General features: G+C 39.8%; 1 protein-coding gene across 1 annotated transcript in view; it reads left to right on the top strand.

Annotated features, from left to right (window-relative positions):
• Positions 1 to 16,450, top strand: part of MSH3 (mutS homolog 3) — a 484,945-nt gene that overhangs the window by 232,356 nt on the left and 236,139 nt on the right. Inside the window, exons 14-15 of the mRNA XM_030193332.1 lie at positions 12,033 to 12,220; positions 14,516 to 14,684. Of these exons, the coding sequence (XP_030049192.1) occupies positions 12,033 to 12,220; positions 14,516 to 14,684 (357 nt within the window). The remainder of the gene's footprint in view (positions 1 to 12,032; positions 12,221 to 14,515; positions 14,685 to 16,450) is intronic.

Consider the following 16,450-nt stretch of genomic DNA (forward strand, 5'->3'; position numbering starts at 1 on the left):
GTGGGTGGTAAAATATGAGTGGTTTTCCTCCTATTTGTCTCGATGTGTTTGCAAGTTCATAATGGGGAGAAGTTTCTGAACCTATTGAGGTTAGAAGATGCATCCTACAGGGATCGGTTCTTTCTGCCCTTTTGTTCAACGTTTATTTGGCACCGGTGTCGGGTATGAGAACAACTGGGGGTTGAATATCATCTTTATGCTGATGATGTGCAGTTCTTTTTTCCAATATTGGTATGGGAATCAGGTCTGTCGGATCAGATATCATATATGAAGGTGATAAGTGAGTGGATGGTGGTGAATAAGCTTGCTTTGAATTTGGAGAAAACTGAGATTATGGTTGTGGGGAGAGTGATGGATGAAAGATGACCCTAGATAATACAGGTGTGTGGTATGGAGATGCCTGTTAAGGGTGAAATGAAGTTGTTGGGGGTAGTGTTGAATGCCCACCTTACTATGCAAACTCAAATTGGCAATGTTGTTTGAGCATCCTTTGCTCATTTACATCTGTTGTACCAGTTGAAGCCAATGGTGACTTTTTCTGATTTTCAAAATGTTGTTCAAAGTATGGTTATATCAAGGGTGGAATACTGTAACTCTCTATATTTGGGTGTATCTAGTGCTATAGATAAAGCTTTGCAGTTGATGTGGTCCCAGCCCATGTGGTTGAGGCCATTCCACCAGGGGAGTAAGGGCATGGATTCTATTCCAGATACTTCCTTGTGCAAAAGAAAATGGGGGGCGGGGGGGGGGGGGATGCATCCCATCCTAGGCTTAAGGGCCCTGAACAAATTCCTGGTCCAAGAAAAGTTCAGGATGGTTTCCCTGGGCACCCTTCTCTCAATGATTCAAGAAAATGATTGGCTATGCTCTCTGGACTTAAAGGCTTTCCTTCATTTGAAAAAGGCCACAGAGATAACACATCCCCTCTCTCCCACCTGTCTTCCAGTGTATACATGTTGAGGTTCATAAGCCTGTCTTTCTAAGGAAGCTGCTGGCAGAAAGAAGTTTTAGAGGTAATAGTTCTGGTATCTATCAATTTCAAAGAAACCAATCACAAAACAAGAGTTCAAAAGCTCAAATGCACAGCAGGGATTGCCACAGACAGACGAGTACTAGAACTATTAATAATTCTGACTTTCTACACAGGTTGTAAAACTCCTGATGGAGGCACCATTGCCGAAACATGGCTGTGTTAAGTCTTTTTAACATGTGGAATTGAGACTTTTGTTATGACTTTATGCTTTGGAATCCTTGCTTCAGTTGCCTCACTCCCTTCTTTTTTTTATTCAAATAGTCTGCACACAGAGAGTTCGAAGATCAGCACTGCAGTGTTAGAGACAGTAACTGCTGGGGTTGATGGTTGTAGTGACATTTTTATGTTATCTTGGTGGGGACCATAGATATGTTCTCTGGCTAGAAAGTGGGCCACAAAAATCACATATACCTCCCACCCATTCCAGTTGATTGTGGGTATCTCTACCAGTTATTCTGTCTGGAGCATCTTGTAATGTGTGTTGAGGGGGTAAGGTAGGAGGGGGAGAGAGCCGTTGGCTGTTTATATCAGGTAGCATGCTCTGCCTTGCAGGCTAGAGGTAGCCAGGGTCCACCCATTATTCATTAGGGGCATCAGGCCAATGCCCTAATGTCAAGAGCTATGATTGGATATCTTGTTTAGCATGGTGACAGATGTACTCATAACTGCACTGTAATATATCTTCGGTTGTGGGATATACCATTTAGGTATGTTAGGGACTCAGGCATGTAGCTGGGTGTGGCCGTAGATACCAGTGCTGTGGCAAAACTCTTCAATCTTATCCTAGCATATTCGACATTCCTCAAGGATTCATTCTGACACCAACTTTGTTCAGAATTTTCATGGCACCATTATCTACGTTGATTCAGTCATTGGAGATGACTATTTACTTACACTGATGATATCCAGCTGTATTGCATTCTGAACCACACATAAACATCAGCTATTCTTACCTTAAATAGTAAGTTGGATATGATCGCATATTTGCTGAAATTGGAGAACATTAATCTCAATGCTGATAATACAAAGGCTATTGTTCAAACAGGATCTCCAGGAATACTATTTCCTGCTCCCCATTCCATCGTAGGTATGCAAATTGGTATTGTACAGTCTTTGAAAATCCTGAGAGGTTGTCACTGACGATTAATTAAACTGTTGTTCACATATTTCACCTTTAGTTCAAAAATCTTTTTATAAGCTAAAACAAATTTGCTGAGTGAAATTGTTTTTTGATCAAATGGCCTTATGAAAATTGATTTATGCACTGGTATTTAGGACATATAGATTATTGTAATTTTTTGGAAGGCAAGGGTATAGTCAAGGAACACAAAAAGAGGGTACTGCTTTAGCAGCTTTCTCATAGGTGCTGTAGCAGTGCTAGTACCAGGACTCTCCAATTCTTTACAGTTAATAATTGTAGGGTTTTGTTTCTCATATTTATCACTGTCTAAATTGATTTTGTGGAGGAGTAGCCTAGTGGTTAGTACAGCGGACTTTGATCCTAGGGAACTGGGTTCGATTCCCACTGCAGCAACTTGTGACTCTGGGCAAGTCACTTAAACCCTCCATTGCCTCATGTACAAATAAGTACCTGTATATACTATGTAAACCGCTTTAAATGTAGTTGCAATAACCACAGGCAATATATCAAGTCCCATTTCCCTTTCCCCATTTAATCTGCTACCTGTATGGAGTGTTTACTGCTCACTTTGTTTTTCCTTTGGAGAAAAAAAAATCCACCTTAAAACCCTTTTTCTGCTTTGCTGCTTGGCCTTCTCCTGCTGTTTGTGAGATAATTTTGCCTTGTTCTCGTCTCTGTTTTGTTTTTGGTCCTAACTCTGTACTCAAGCCGTGGGCATTTATAACTTGTTTTTTGTCCTAAATAGAAGGGGTGGCATTTATACTGGCTGGTTTATAGGGTTTAAAGCTGCAGTTGTAGTTAAGACATTTATTACTCTGATTTTTCCTGATTAGAAATGTGGACACTTGTGTACTGGTGGTTGTCAGAGTAAGAATAGCTGGATTCTTGGAGAAATAAAGTTAAGATGAAACATTTCTGGCTCTCTGTTTCTCAGGGCTGGTTTGGCTATTCTCTTTTTGGAACTGGTTTTCCTGTGATATTTAAGGACTAGATCAGTACAGATAGTCTGTGAGCACATTTTTGTACTCTTATAGTCTCTCCTTTCCCACCCCTGGGCTTGTTCTCCCTATATAGAAAACACAAGAGAAATTCATAATTATCCTCAATAAACCTCTTTTGGATAATCTTGCTCATCAATATCCTTTCAGTATCATGCACCTTTTCACACTCGTTAAACAAATCAACATGACTTTCATTCAATGCAGTATTTGTTGTGCCTTAATCCTAAGGCAAGCCATCTGGAATCTTAAGGTATGCCTCATCTGTCTCCAAAATCTCAGCTACAAAAGAAGAAATCAACAAACTCAGAAAGGAATTGGCTGCAATTAAAGGTGCTTCCAGGACTACACATTTCCCAACCAATTTACCAACAGCACTGTCACAAAGGATACTGGGTCACAGTGAGCTCAGATAGATTACAACCTGTGTCACAAAGGATTTTCCTTCCCAACCTTTGCCCCTATAAAATTCTTTTGCTGCACTGGAACATTATGATGCTCAGAAAAGAAGTACTACAGTGGAGCCAGAGACGAAGAATATAACTCAGTCCAAAGGACATCCCGAAACACTGACAAATCCAGCTCAAGGCAGAAAATTCTTATTGATAGGAGAATCCTTTATCAGAGGCATTAACTTGAGAACACAGTTAAAGGGTCCTAACCAAGTGAAATGCCTTCCAGGATCTTCTGCTACCAGAAGTACAAATCAAATACTGAATGTGGTCAGAGAAAAGAGTAAGGGTTCTAGTACTGATATTGTAAGCCACTTGGAGACAAATGATCTGGCCAACAAGAGCAAATTTGGAGCATAAAGAGTGTTCCAGAAGCTTGGGGAGGGACTTAAGTCTTTGGTTCGGACTGTAGCTTTTTCTGAAGTAATTCCTACATATAGAAAGGGAGAGGAAAGGCTACATAAAAGAAATGAGATCAATAAGTGGCTTCAATCCTGGTGTAAAGAAGGTTTGATATATAGGAGGATGGGGCAGTATGTGGAAGAATAAAAGGTCGTACTGTAATGATGGGCTGCATCTTTCTGTGATAGGAAAAAGAATCCTTAAGGAGAAATTCAAACAATATATTTCTAGACATTTAAATTAGTGATCATTCTAGAATCTAACAGATTGCAGGATTTCAGGCAACATGGTTTTAAATGCCCAGTTGGGTATATATGCTAATTTCAACTTTGTTAAATGTTTTAGATATACCCATTTATTTGCTCCCACGATATAACTGAATTCTATTATTCTGTCTCACTGTATTTTCAAATGTAAGCCACATTGAGCCTGACTTTGCTTGGGATAATGTGTGATATAAATGTTTTTAAAAAATCTTTTATCCTCCACCTTTTAAGACTCTGCCTATCCAGCTGGATTGTGATAGCACAAGGAAAGTAAGTTAGGTCCAGTGAAGACTAACTCAAAATAACCTGTTCCTTAGCTGGGCTCCTAGTATTACCATATTGAAAATGCAACCATACCATGCCTCTGTGGTTATGTTCCATTAAAGCTAAACAATTGACTGGCTTTCTTGAAATGATTATATAAACTTTGGATTCATGACTTGTGATACATGCATACACTTATTTATTCAGGGGTTCTTTTAGGGGCTGTTTTTCCCACGCACCAAGGCCCTTTTTACCACAGTGGATAAAAAGATCCCAGGCACACATGAGAATTCTTACCGCATAGCCATGCGACTGGGACCCCTTCCCATCACCCATTGAAGTGGTGATATGGGCTCTCACATTAACCCAGCAGTAACCAGGCAGCGTGTGGCGATGCCCAATTACTGCTGGGTTACCGCCGAGCAAGCCATTTCCGGGGTTTTCTTTTTCCTCTGGAATGGCGCGTGCTTGGGTTGGGACTACCACTGGCGGATGCGTTGGGCCAGTAGCAGTCCCGGAAGAGCAAGCGGTAAGCCCACATTGGGCTTACTGCTGCTCTGTAAAAGGGCCCCTCAATATCACAATTCCTCATGTACATCCACAAAACAACCTTTTAAGGTGGATAGTGTTCACAATGAGCTCCTTTTATTATTGACCAGTAAGAGATAAGAGTTTTCAGTTTTGGCGTAGTATAAGTCAGCACAACAACAAAATATAAGAAAACCAATTGACTGTATTAAGGTCTTAGAGCCCGTATGTTATGTTTAAATAAACGAGATCTGCATGAAACAAAATATTTATTTTTATTTTGACTTATAAAACCACTTGAAACATGTTCAAAACTGAATAATTTATTTGTGTATCTAAAATGTAAACTTCTACAAAAGAGATGAAGGTGTGATTCCATGTGCCCCAGTGAAAGGAGAGTTTAATTTTACTTCCATTTAATTTCCATTTTGTAACACCAGGCTTCCCAAGGTATATTACAACAACAGTTAAGATGAACCCATCAGAAAACAGGATATCCTCACTGAAATTTGGCAATCTGTATTGTATAGAACAGTATAGAAAAATGAGCACAAAATACAGAGTTTAATACTACTGTTTCTACCAGCTACAATACTTTTTTACCCTGTTTTAGTGATATTCAATTTTTATTTCATGATATTTATATCTACATATGGGAAACTTTCAAATAAATTAAAAAAAAAAAAAAAAGAACCTTTTGTCCTCCACCTTTTAAGGCACTGCCTATCTATGTGGAACAGCTTTAGACTTTTTACAGATGGACCATGCTTAGGCAGTCTGTTATTTCTAATCAGTGCTTTTTTTGTAGAAAAAAAGGTGCCGGTACTCATTGTGGGCGGGGTCACCACACATGGCACCACCCCTATTATAGCCACACCCACATTAGCCACACCCCTTATACCAGCCATGGCGCATATAAACAGACATCATTGAAAATATTATACTAGTATAGGAGAAAAAATAATGTGATTTTTTTTTCATTATAAATAATTTCTGTAAGCTGTTACAGCTCCAATATACCCAGTGCAAAATAAGACAAATTCCAAACACTAAAATGAAAATAAAATGATTTTTTCTACCTTTGTTGTCTGGTGACTTTGTTTTTCTATCCATATTGGTCCCAGTCTCTGATTCTGCTGCTCTCTATCTGTTCTCTTAACTCAGTTTCCAGGGCTTCCTTTCCATTTATTTCTTTACTTTCCTCCTTTCTTCTTCTTTTGTTGCCCTGCATCCATAAGTAAAAGCTGAGTCCTCCTCCATGGAATTGACTGGAGGAGGTATAACATGGATCCAGCTTTTGCCTATTTTCTCCATCCATGTGCAGTTTTTCTCCTCTTCCCTTTCCCTCATCAACATCCATGTGCATCTTCTTTTTTCTTTCCTCTCCTCCATTCATGTCCAGCACTTCTCCTCTCTCCTCCCCTCCCCTCCATCCATGTCCAGCATTTCTCATCTCTCTTCCCTCCTCTGTATCCATATAAAGCAATAATTCTCTCTCCCCTCTCCTCCATTCAGTCAGCATTTCTCCTCTCTCCTAGCCAACTCCTCCATCCATCCATGTCCAGCAATTCTCCTCTATCTCCTGCTCTCCTCTCCATCCATTTCTAGCATTTCTCCTCTCTCCCCTCTTATCCATGTCCAGCAATTCTTTCTTCCCTGTCCTCCCCTCCCCGTCCAGCGATTCTCCTCTCTCCCCTCCATGTCCAGCAATTCTCTCTTCCCTGCCCTCCCCTCCATGTCCAGCAATTCTCTCTTCCCTGTCCTCCCCTCCCCGTCCAGCCATTCTCCTCTCTCCCCTCCATGTCTAGCAATTCTCTCTTCCCTGCCCTCCCCTCCGTGTCCAGCAATTCTCTCATCCCTGTCCTCCCCTCCCCATCCAGCGATTCTCCTCTCCCCTCCATGTCCAGCAATTATCTAATCCCTGCCCTCTCATCAATGTCCAGCAATTCTCTGTCCCCTGCCCTTCCCTCCCATCCCATGTCCAGCAATTCTCTCTCCCCTGCCCTTCCTTCCCATCCCATCCCATGTCCAGCAATACTCTCTCCCCTCCCATCCCATGTCCAGCAATTCTCTCTCCCTTGCCCTTCCCTCCCATCCCATCCCATGTCCAGCAATTCTCTCTCCCTTGCCCTTCCCTCCCATCCCATCCCATGTCCAGCAATACTCTCTCCCCTCCCATCCCATGTCCAGCAATTCTCTCTCCCTTGCTTTTTCCTCCCATCCCATGTCCAGCAATTCTCTCTCCCTTGCCCTTCCCTCCCATCCCATCCCATGTCCAGCAATTCTCTCTCCCCTGCCCTTCCCTCCCATCCCATGTCCAGCAATTCTCTCTCCCCTGCCCTTCCCTCCCATCCCATCCCATATCCAGCAATTCTCTCTCCCCTGCCCTTCCCATGTCCAGCAATTCTCTCGCCCTTCCCTCCCATTATTTCCAGCGATTCTCCACCTCTCCCCTGCCCTCCCATCGACGTGCAGTGATTCTCCATCCCTCCCCTGCCCTCACCTCTCCCATATCCAGCGATTCTTCGTCCCCCAGCCGTCCTCTTTCACTGCCTGCCAGCCAGCGTCAGACTCAGAGGCGAACGGTGCAGGCAGCGATTGGCTGGCAGCATTGTAGCTTCCCTCTGCAAGTCCCGCCTACAACTTCCTGTTTACGCATAGGCGGGACTTGCAGAAGGAAGCTACGACGCTGCCAGCCAATTGCTGCATGCAACGTTCAATTCTGAGTCCGACTGGCTGGCAGGCAGTGAAGGAGGACACTGGGGGACGAAGAATCGCTGGATATGGGAGAGGTGAGGGCAGGGGAGCGACGGAAAATCGCTGCACGTCGATGGGAGGGCAGGGGAGAGGCGGAGAATCGCTGGAAATAATGGGAGGGGAGGAGAGGAGGAGAAAAAGGTGCCGGTACACCGTACCATTGCGTACCGGCACAAAAAAAGCACTGTTTCTAATAATCTTTTGATATTTTCAATAGCGTTTACTGTTGTTTTGTGTGTACTCAAATAGTGGCAAGCTCCACCTACTGGCTTCAGACCATATAATCAAAGCTAGAATAATCTTCAAAACCTGCATATTCATTTACAAAATAATACATGGTTTGGCACCAGAATACGTGTTGGATTTAATTGATTTACCAGCCTGAAATGCATCCATAAAATCCAGAAAATGCCTTATACTTCATTATCATAACTATAAAAACATCCATTTCAAATGTATATTATGCAAAGATTTCTCTCACTTAGGCACCAACTCCTGGATTCTATATAGTGTTAGAGATGCGGCACAGATTCTATAACAATGTTTGTAACTTAATAAGCTAATGGGCACTAACAGCAGTTAACAAGCAATAATGAGCACTAATTGGCACTAATTAGCGATTAGTGTGCCTAAATTCTAAGCGTATTCTGTAACGATGTGCGCTGAACTTGTAACGTACAGGCAAAAAGGGATGTGGTTATGGGAAGGGAAATAGGCGTTTCATGGGTGTTCTGAAATCTACATGGGTGTAAATGGATGTACATAGATTTAGGCGCTAAAATATCAACTATGCATATTCTATAATCGGCGCCTGAATCTTGGCACCGATTATAGCTGAATAATTGGTATTCAGATTATGTGGGATATAAGAACCTAAATAAATAAATAAATTAATTAATTAAATAATAGACTAGATAGGCTTACCCCATCTCCTGTTTTCATCCAACCCCCTTGCTAATTTAACTCATCTAATTTAACGTAATCTGCCTTAACAATCTCTTCTCGTGACTAATAGAAGAGAGTGATGCCTCATCAAGTCTTTTTGCCCAGCATTACACTAAAAGCAAATTCTGATTTTAAACAGTGGAGCTTTAATCAGATTTCTATGTTCTAAACTACTTCTTATCTGAAAGTAGTTTTATAAGATGTTACATTGATCTATAAAATCCAGTGAGTTAATAGAAGTCAGTTGCATAACATGCATAAAATCTTACATGTGAAGCTGAAGTCTTAATGTATGCATCTTACTGTACAGAAATTGGAAAGTGAATATAGGAAAGGATGGAAAAGTACTTATGGTACCAGAATTCTCAGAATCATTGAACAAAAGATGTATATTACTTAAATGTGTGTATATATGTGGTTTTGTGCTTCAGCCCCACTTTCTGGCCAGAACAGAGATAAAATATGCTTATCTTTGGACAGATGTATTGTCTGCTGTGTAAAAGAAAGTCAAGGTCCTGGTAGGTTGGACACTGAGGCATTACTGCTGAGCAACATAGAAACAACTGAACAAAACAGAAGGTGGAGAGCAAATTTATATACATAGCAATTTTATTAATTTAAAAAGGTGATCCAATCTCCATGTTAATACTACAAGCAATACATGTTTGACATGGTATTTTTGAAGGGCAGGCTTATAAATCAAGCAACCTTGAATACCTAAGATATCTGGTTCATAAAACAGTTTTCACTCACTCTCAACCTACACACCTAGTCTGTCTGTTCAGGCAGCACTGCTGTTATTTCTATCCTCCTCTTGTCTCCCTTTAGACTTCTCCAGAGAATCAGCTTTTTCATATCATAGATGATGATGTCTGTGGAATACTTTGCCACTTCATGTGTATACTGAATCCTCTCTTCTGAAACCCAAAAAGGCTGCTCAAACTTGGGTGACCTCAGTCTTTGCAATTTCAGGAAGCCTGCGTCTATTTATTGGGATTTATTAACTGCCTTTATGAAGAGATTCACCTAAGGCGGAGTACAGCAATTTTGATAACAGCATAATAATAGTAAAATAACCAAGAATAAACATAAATACAATAAATGAGGTAAACTTGAAAACAATAAATTGAAACCTAATAATAGAACTACCACGAAACAGTATCAAAAATATACACATTTAACTGCACTGGAATTCAAATACCAGAGATATAATACAATGTTAGCATAATACTAATGATACACTTAACAAGCATGCATTAGAACATTTAACTAACATAGATATGATGCTAAAGATTTTCTACAGTACAGTTCACCAAATAGCTGAGGGACAAAGAGCAGATATATGATGGGAATAAGATGTGTGGTACAGAGTCAGTTGGGATAATTTGATGGTTAGCTAAACTCAAGGCAAGTTCTTTGTATAGTTAAGCAAGAGATGAGGAACTAAGTTACAGTGTATGTAGCAAGCTAGTCCAGGTGCAGAGTGAGTGTATAGTCAGTCACCCTATGAATTAAAGGCTTAGGAGAAGAGCCAGGTTGTCACTTGCTTCCTGAAGTAGAGGTAGTCTCAAGTTACACAACTTTTTTTTGAGGTTGTTGTGCTGCAAATAGGGGAGAGATGAAGGGAGGGTAGAAGTAAATTCATGGGGCACCAGAGGCAGGGCTCTTAAGACCTCCAGATACGACTCTGCAGACTTGAGCCACCCGCAAAGTTCAACTGGGGACCAGATGACCACCTGGGCCAGGAGCAAAGCACTCAGAACCAGAAGCTGAAAAGTGTGTCCATTCACCTGCTGAAGAAAGAAAACTGAGCTGAGCTCTTTTGTTTTTCCTTATCCCTTTCCTTATACTCCACCTTATACCGACTCTCTAATCTTCTCCTGCAGCTATTTGTTTTATTATTATTGTAAACTGTTATACTGTACTGTGGTATGAATGGAGATATATCAAAGGTCTGTAATAAATGAAAGCATCTCTCTTACAACAATAAAACTAAAAGTACAGGATCAAGACCTTTCTGACAAACCATGGTCGAATAAATCTATAAGGGGGCTTAGATGAATGGAACGTGAACGATGCAGTAATAGAAGTATGTAGACATGTACGAGAGAGAGAGAAAAAAAGAAAAAAGCTATAAAAACTAGCTTAGTTGGAATTGTAATGGTCCTGATGTTGTATCAGATGTTCTATTGTGTGCTTTAATGAAAATTTTCTGACAGAAGTGAGATGTTGGATTTTGATATCTTGCCAATAAAAACAAAATAAGATGTCATAGTCAAAAACGGTGAAATGAGATTTTTTTTATTTTTGTGGAAGAATTTGCAGAAATGTTCTTCCTTGAACCATTTTGCCTTAGGTCTATTGTGGATAAAAATAACGGAGTCAATATTCAAAGCGATTTAACCAGCCATGAACAGCACTTGGCTGGTTAAATCGCTTGTTCAGGGCTTACCAGGTAGCACTGCTGAAAATGTCCAGTTAGTGCCCAGTGTGAAACCAGCTATTTTGGGGGCGTTCCAGGGACGGAGTCAGCATTTTGCCAGTGAAGTGCCAATATGCAGCACAGCATAAAAGTCAGTCATATCATTATGCAGTTCACCATGGCCGGTTAAGCGCTCAGTATCACACTTAACCAGCTATGTTTTTGCCAGCTCCTTATACCCAGATATGCAATGCCAGAGCCCACACATGGCCCGGCATTCAATTTCCAGGGATAATGCTAGTGGTGGTCAGCAAAATGCTGATCGCCATCAGCTGAATATCAGTCTCAACGGCTCTCCTTTCCAGGTACGTGTCCAGGAGCTATTTAAAGATGGTACTGCAAGAGAGTTAGGGATTTTTATTTATTATGGTAATAGTTATATATATATATATATATTCCCACTCCCCCCACCCAATGAAATGGTGTTTTTGACTTTCACAGCCTTATTTTATGCCTGTTTTGATTGGGATTTGTTTGAATTGCATTCCAGCATATGCATGGATGTGTGTCAATACAATTATTTTGTGCGCAAGACATAGTTGCCGCTAGCACAGACCTGTGTGTACATGTGTCTTGTGTGGTTTCCCATTTTAATGCATATTTTTTGCCCTCAGCCTGTTTGCATGCTTTTTCCTTACAGTATTGGGGAGCAAAATCTTTGTGTAAGGAAACCATATGCTATGCTAAGGTTTAGCGCACGGCTGCATTGGCCCCTTGGTTGGATTCTGATCTTCACATTCAAATCGTTTTCCGTTTCCTTTTAGTGTTCTACTCAGGAGTTCTTCCTAATCCTCAGCACACTGTGCCAGCTGCAGTCCAAACTTCAAACATTAGTTCCAGCTATTCAGGCCCAAGTGAGGTCTGTCTTGTTGCAGAAGACACTGCTGGAAATACCACAGCTTCTTGTCTCTGTCCATGATTTCTTGAATATTCTGAATGAACAAGCTGCCAAGTAAGTGGTGTCCTCCTTTCAAAACTTGAGTGCTTCCATTATATCATCTGGGGGGGGAGGGGTGAGGGGTAAAATGTATTAATCGTAATATTGCCTGGAGTGCTGATTTGTGAAGGTAATATTTCACAGAGTAAAATTAATACCAGTAAGATAACTTAGTAAATCACTAAGAAAACTTAGTGTTATATGGCAGTCCACCTAATAACCAGTTCATCACTGTTGTGGTCTGTCCATTGCAAAAGCTATGTGATAATCCTCATATGTTTCTATATGCCAGCAAGACACCCAGACATTTGGTTTTCTTGCAGATCTTTAATTACTAACAGTAGCTTGCAGCACATCCAGTGAGAACAGCCATTTTATAAAGGAACATATTCAGAAAAAAGTGTGACATCATTTGGGATTTTGGACATGTGTCTGTTTTTCAACTTAAAAAAAACTGGACATCCAGGAAAAGCCAATTAAGGACCCAAGCAGAAAACTCTCTCTTGGATTCTTAAGGTGGTGATAAACGTCAGAGAGCACAATTGCTCCCTCAAATGCTTTTGCAAATTTCAGGTCCAAATGAGCAGTTAACTCATACACACCAAAAATACTAAGAAAAATATAAGCAGGCCTGCATCAAAAACGCATAACAAGAAAGGTGTCTTTTTGATGCAGGCCTGCGTAATGTTTTTCTTAGTATTTTTTTTTTTTTTGGGGGGGGGGGGGGGTATTTTCCTGTGTAGTTTGATTGCTATTATAAATGATAAAAGCACTTTCTCTCAGTTTCATATTTTTAGGAGATTTAGGGGGGATTTTTTTTAAACCAATGGTTTTTCTCCTTTTGAAGGAGTATTTTGTATTTGGGGTTTTTTTAAATCTCCCTTTAAGTATCAAGAAACCAATGATACGATCTTGCTCTATGTGCAGTTGAGGGGTACCTATTAGTGGTACCATTATTCAATCTAGAAAATAAACGTGTCATACTTGGTTTATGTACTTTTTGTTCTGGCGTGTGTCTGCCCAATATTCAAAATATCACAGAAAATTCTTAGACTACTGGGGCAGTATCCTGATAGTGCCACAGTAGAGCATGGCCATGCCTTAATTAACTGCTTAGTTATTATACTGTAGAATATCACCTCTGGCCACATAGTTGGGCAGCTATACATATATTCAACACTCCACTTCTATGGATGGCAGCATTGAATATAAATCATTTAAACACTTACTCCTTGTTTATTAAGCTGCAAGGCAATGCCAACAGTACATGGCTTAGTAAACAGGAGGGTTGGATAGCATTTTTTTTTTAAAGCTGCTGACTGTGGTATTTAATCCATGTATCTTTGTGGAACATTCTAATCCACTGTTTCTTAATATGTAGCAAAAGCTTAGTTAAATTCTGTTGTTTTCTATTACAATTGTTTTCATACCTCTCTTTATAAAAGATTTGATTTCTTAAATATTTTGTACCTTCTTTTGGAATCAGAGGTGTGTAACCTTTCACACTGGCATCATTGTGTCATTTTTACAAATCTTCCTTGGGTGCACTTCTCAGCTGTTGATGCTCTGTTTGTGGCTTATGTGTTTTGCTAACCATCAACACAGTGACATCCCAATTTCCTGATCCATCTGAGTTACAAATATCTTAAAACCTTGAACATTAATGTTTGCTCAGGATTTAAATAAACATAAAGAGGGATCTGTTTTCAGAATTATATATAAAAACTTTTTTTTTTTTGCTGGTACTTTGCTTTCTGCTGTAGGAAAGAATATTTAAAAAAAATATTAAAAGCCAAATCAGGAAAAGTATGTAAATAAGTTTTTATTGATGATGATAACAGTCATTGAGCATATAGTACAGTACAGTATCCAAAACATAGGAATCTTGAATCAAACTTCAAACATCAAACTATCACATCATCATTTTTAATTGCAATCCTACAAGCTATACCTAACCTCCTCCCGCCCTCCTACCCCCCCCCCCCCAATTCAAATCTGGAAAAGTATATACTTATAAGGAGTACAAATGATAAGAATTGAATCTTGGAGTCCAAACTTGTATTCTTGGGACTGTTAGTAAATGGGTGAATTCAGCATAAGGCTTAATTTATGACAATTAGTGGAGAAAATTCTACAAGAATTAGTGGTTTTTCGCTGTAAGTAACCTTCAAGGCTATGGAAATCAATACCACAGTTCAAAAGTGATAATTGCTTTACAGCATCTGAATTAACTCTGGCCACCTCTAAAAAGATAAGGAAATATGTCCAATTTCCATTATTGCTGTTGTGTTCATTGTCAATATTTTACAGGGCAGGAGATAAGACATGGTTATTTAAGGACCTCACCAACTTCCCTGTGATAAGTGAGAGGAAGAAAGAGATTGAGGACTTGCTTTCCCAAATCCATGGACATTTGCAAGAGATACAAAGGACACTGAAGAACCCTTCTGTCACTTACGTTAAAGTCTCAGGGCAAGAGGTAACAAAAAAGGTCATAAAAATAAAGTAACCAGAACCAATATAAAGTTCTTGCAGTTTTAACTAGTTTCAATATAAACTTCATCTTTTTGAGGCCTGCCTTATCATCAAAGCTTCCCCCTTCAGAAACGTTTTGCAAAAGCCACAGTGGGGTTCAGGGCTCCTATTCTTATAGACCCAAGATAAATGTAGTGTTATAACAGGCTTTCTAACCTGTGTGATTGGTAGGCAAACAATTAGCACCAACTTTCAAAAGTTAGAATGTGCATACTTCTGTAGCATTAATTTTAAATGGGTGCCTATGATAAAATGAGGAAATAAGGAAAAAAAAATTAAATGAGCATTTACCAGGGTGAAAAATTTCAATGAGGGGTGGACTATTTTGGAAGCCCAGATAAATTATATTCTTTGCTTTAAAAAAAAAAAAAAGACCGAGGCCTCTATTTACTAACACTTGGTGTACAATAACAGTGTTATTGTGTATTATCTGTCACAAAGTCCATTACATGTAATGCACTAGGGGCTTCCTTTTCCAAGCTACAGTAAAAGGGGGCCTGCAGTGGTGGTATCACGTGAATTTACCACACCAAAGCCCCCTTTACCACAGCGGGAAAAAGGTTTTCATCCAAAAAAAAAGACATGGCCCAACGCTAATAACAAGGATTGGCACATGGTCATTTCAAGGGGGAGCCTTTACCGCTACCTATTTAGATGATGGTAAGGGCTCCTGCGCTAATCCAGCAGTAACCGAACAGTGCACAGCCCTATCCGATTACCACTGGTTAAGCCCTGGCACTACAAAAATAAAAAATATTTTTGTTGCACTAGAAATGGTGTGTGCTGGGGGTGGGAACTACTGCTGGGCTCCTGTGGTCACAACATCTGTTCATATATTGATGGAATATTTTGAGGTTTGTCTTAAGATATATTCTGACACTTTTGTTATTACAATATTATACACCACTTTTTCTGGCACATTCACTGTTTTTGCATGTAGTCTTCTTTTAGAGTATATTTATATTTTTATATCATATATCCATTTTTATGTTTTGTGTTGTTTTGCTTTTATGCATTTTATGTATGTAGATACTCAGATCTGTGAAGCAGGCATATTGTTGCCAAACACAGGACTGTCAAGTCCATTGTGTCTGTTCTTTGGCAATAAAGACTTTTACTTATCCTTCTCTGGAGTCCTGCTTGTTTTGGTTGACCTATATCCCTTCCCTACGTCATTGGACATTTCACCTAGTAAAGGGCCACCAAAACAGATATCATGGTATGAGAATCAGGTTCTCAACATTCAGAGTTTCTATTTATAAGTACAAATGTTTTTTTAAACAATTAGGTTGAAACCTTGGAGCATTTAAGAGCCTTTTTTCCTATGCACACATCAAAGAAAAAGATAGTATATGGTAACTTGCTCCTTTTGTTTTGTGGAACGCAGAAGTAAATTATAAAATGTACTTGAATTTTTTTATTACTACTATTTCAAAGATGGTATTGAATAATGAAGGAAGAGCTTCCTTCATGCAGAAGTTCTGTCCAGAGTCAGTCTGAATGTGCCAGCATTATCCAGTTTGGTTGTATATGTTTATTTCTTCTTCAAGTCTGGTTGTAAAAAGCATCTTTTGTTGTTGTTTTGGAATCTTTGTCTCCCGGCTGTGAGTGTGATTTTATCAGGCAGACAAACAGTACACCACCAAAATACAGCAACAAGCAGCACACTATTAGCCACCAAGTTCACACAAAGTTTATTATATTCAGTGG

This window comes from Microcaecilia unicolor, chromosome 2, assembly GCF_901765095.1.
Source record: "Microcaecilia unicolor chromosome 2, aMicUni1.1, whole genome shotgun sequence".
Classification (NCBI taxonomy): Eukaryota; Metazoa; Chordata; class Amphibia; order Gymnophiona; family Siphonopidae; genus Microcaecilia; species Microcaecilia unicolor.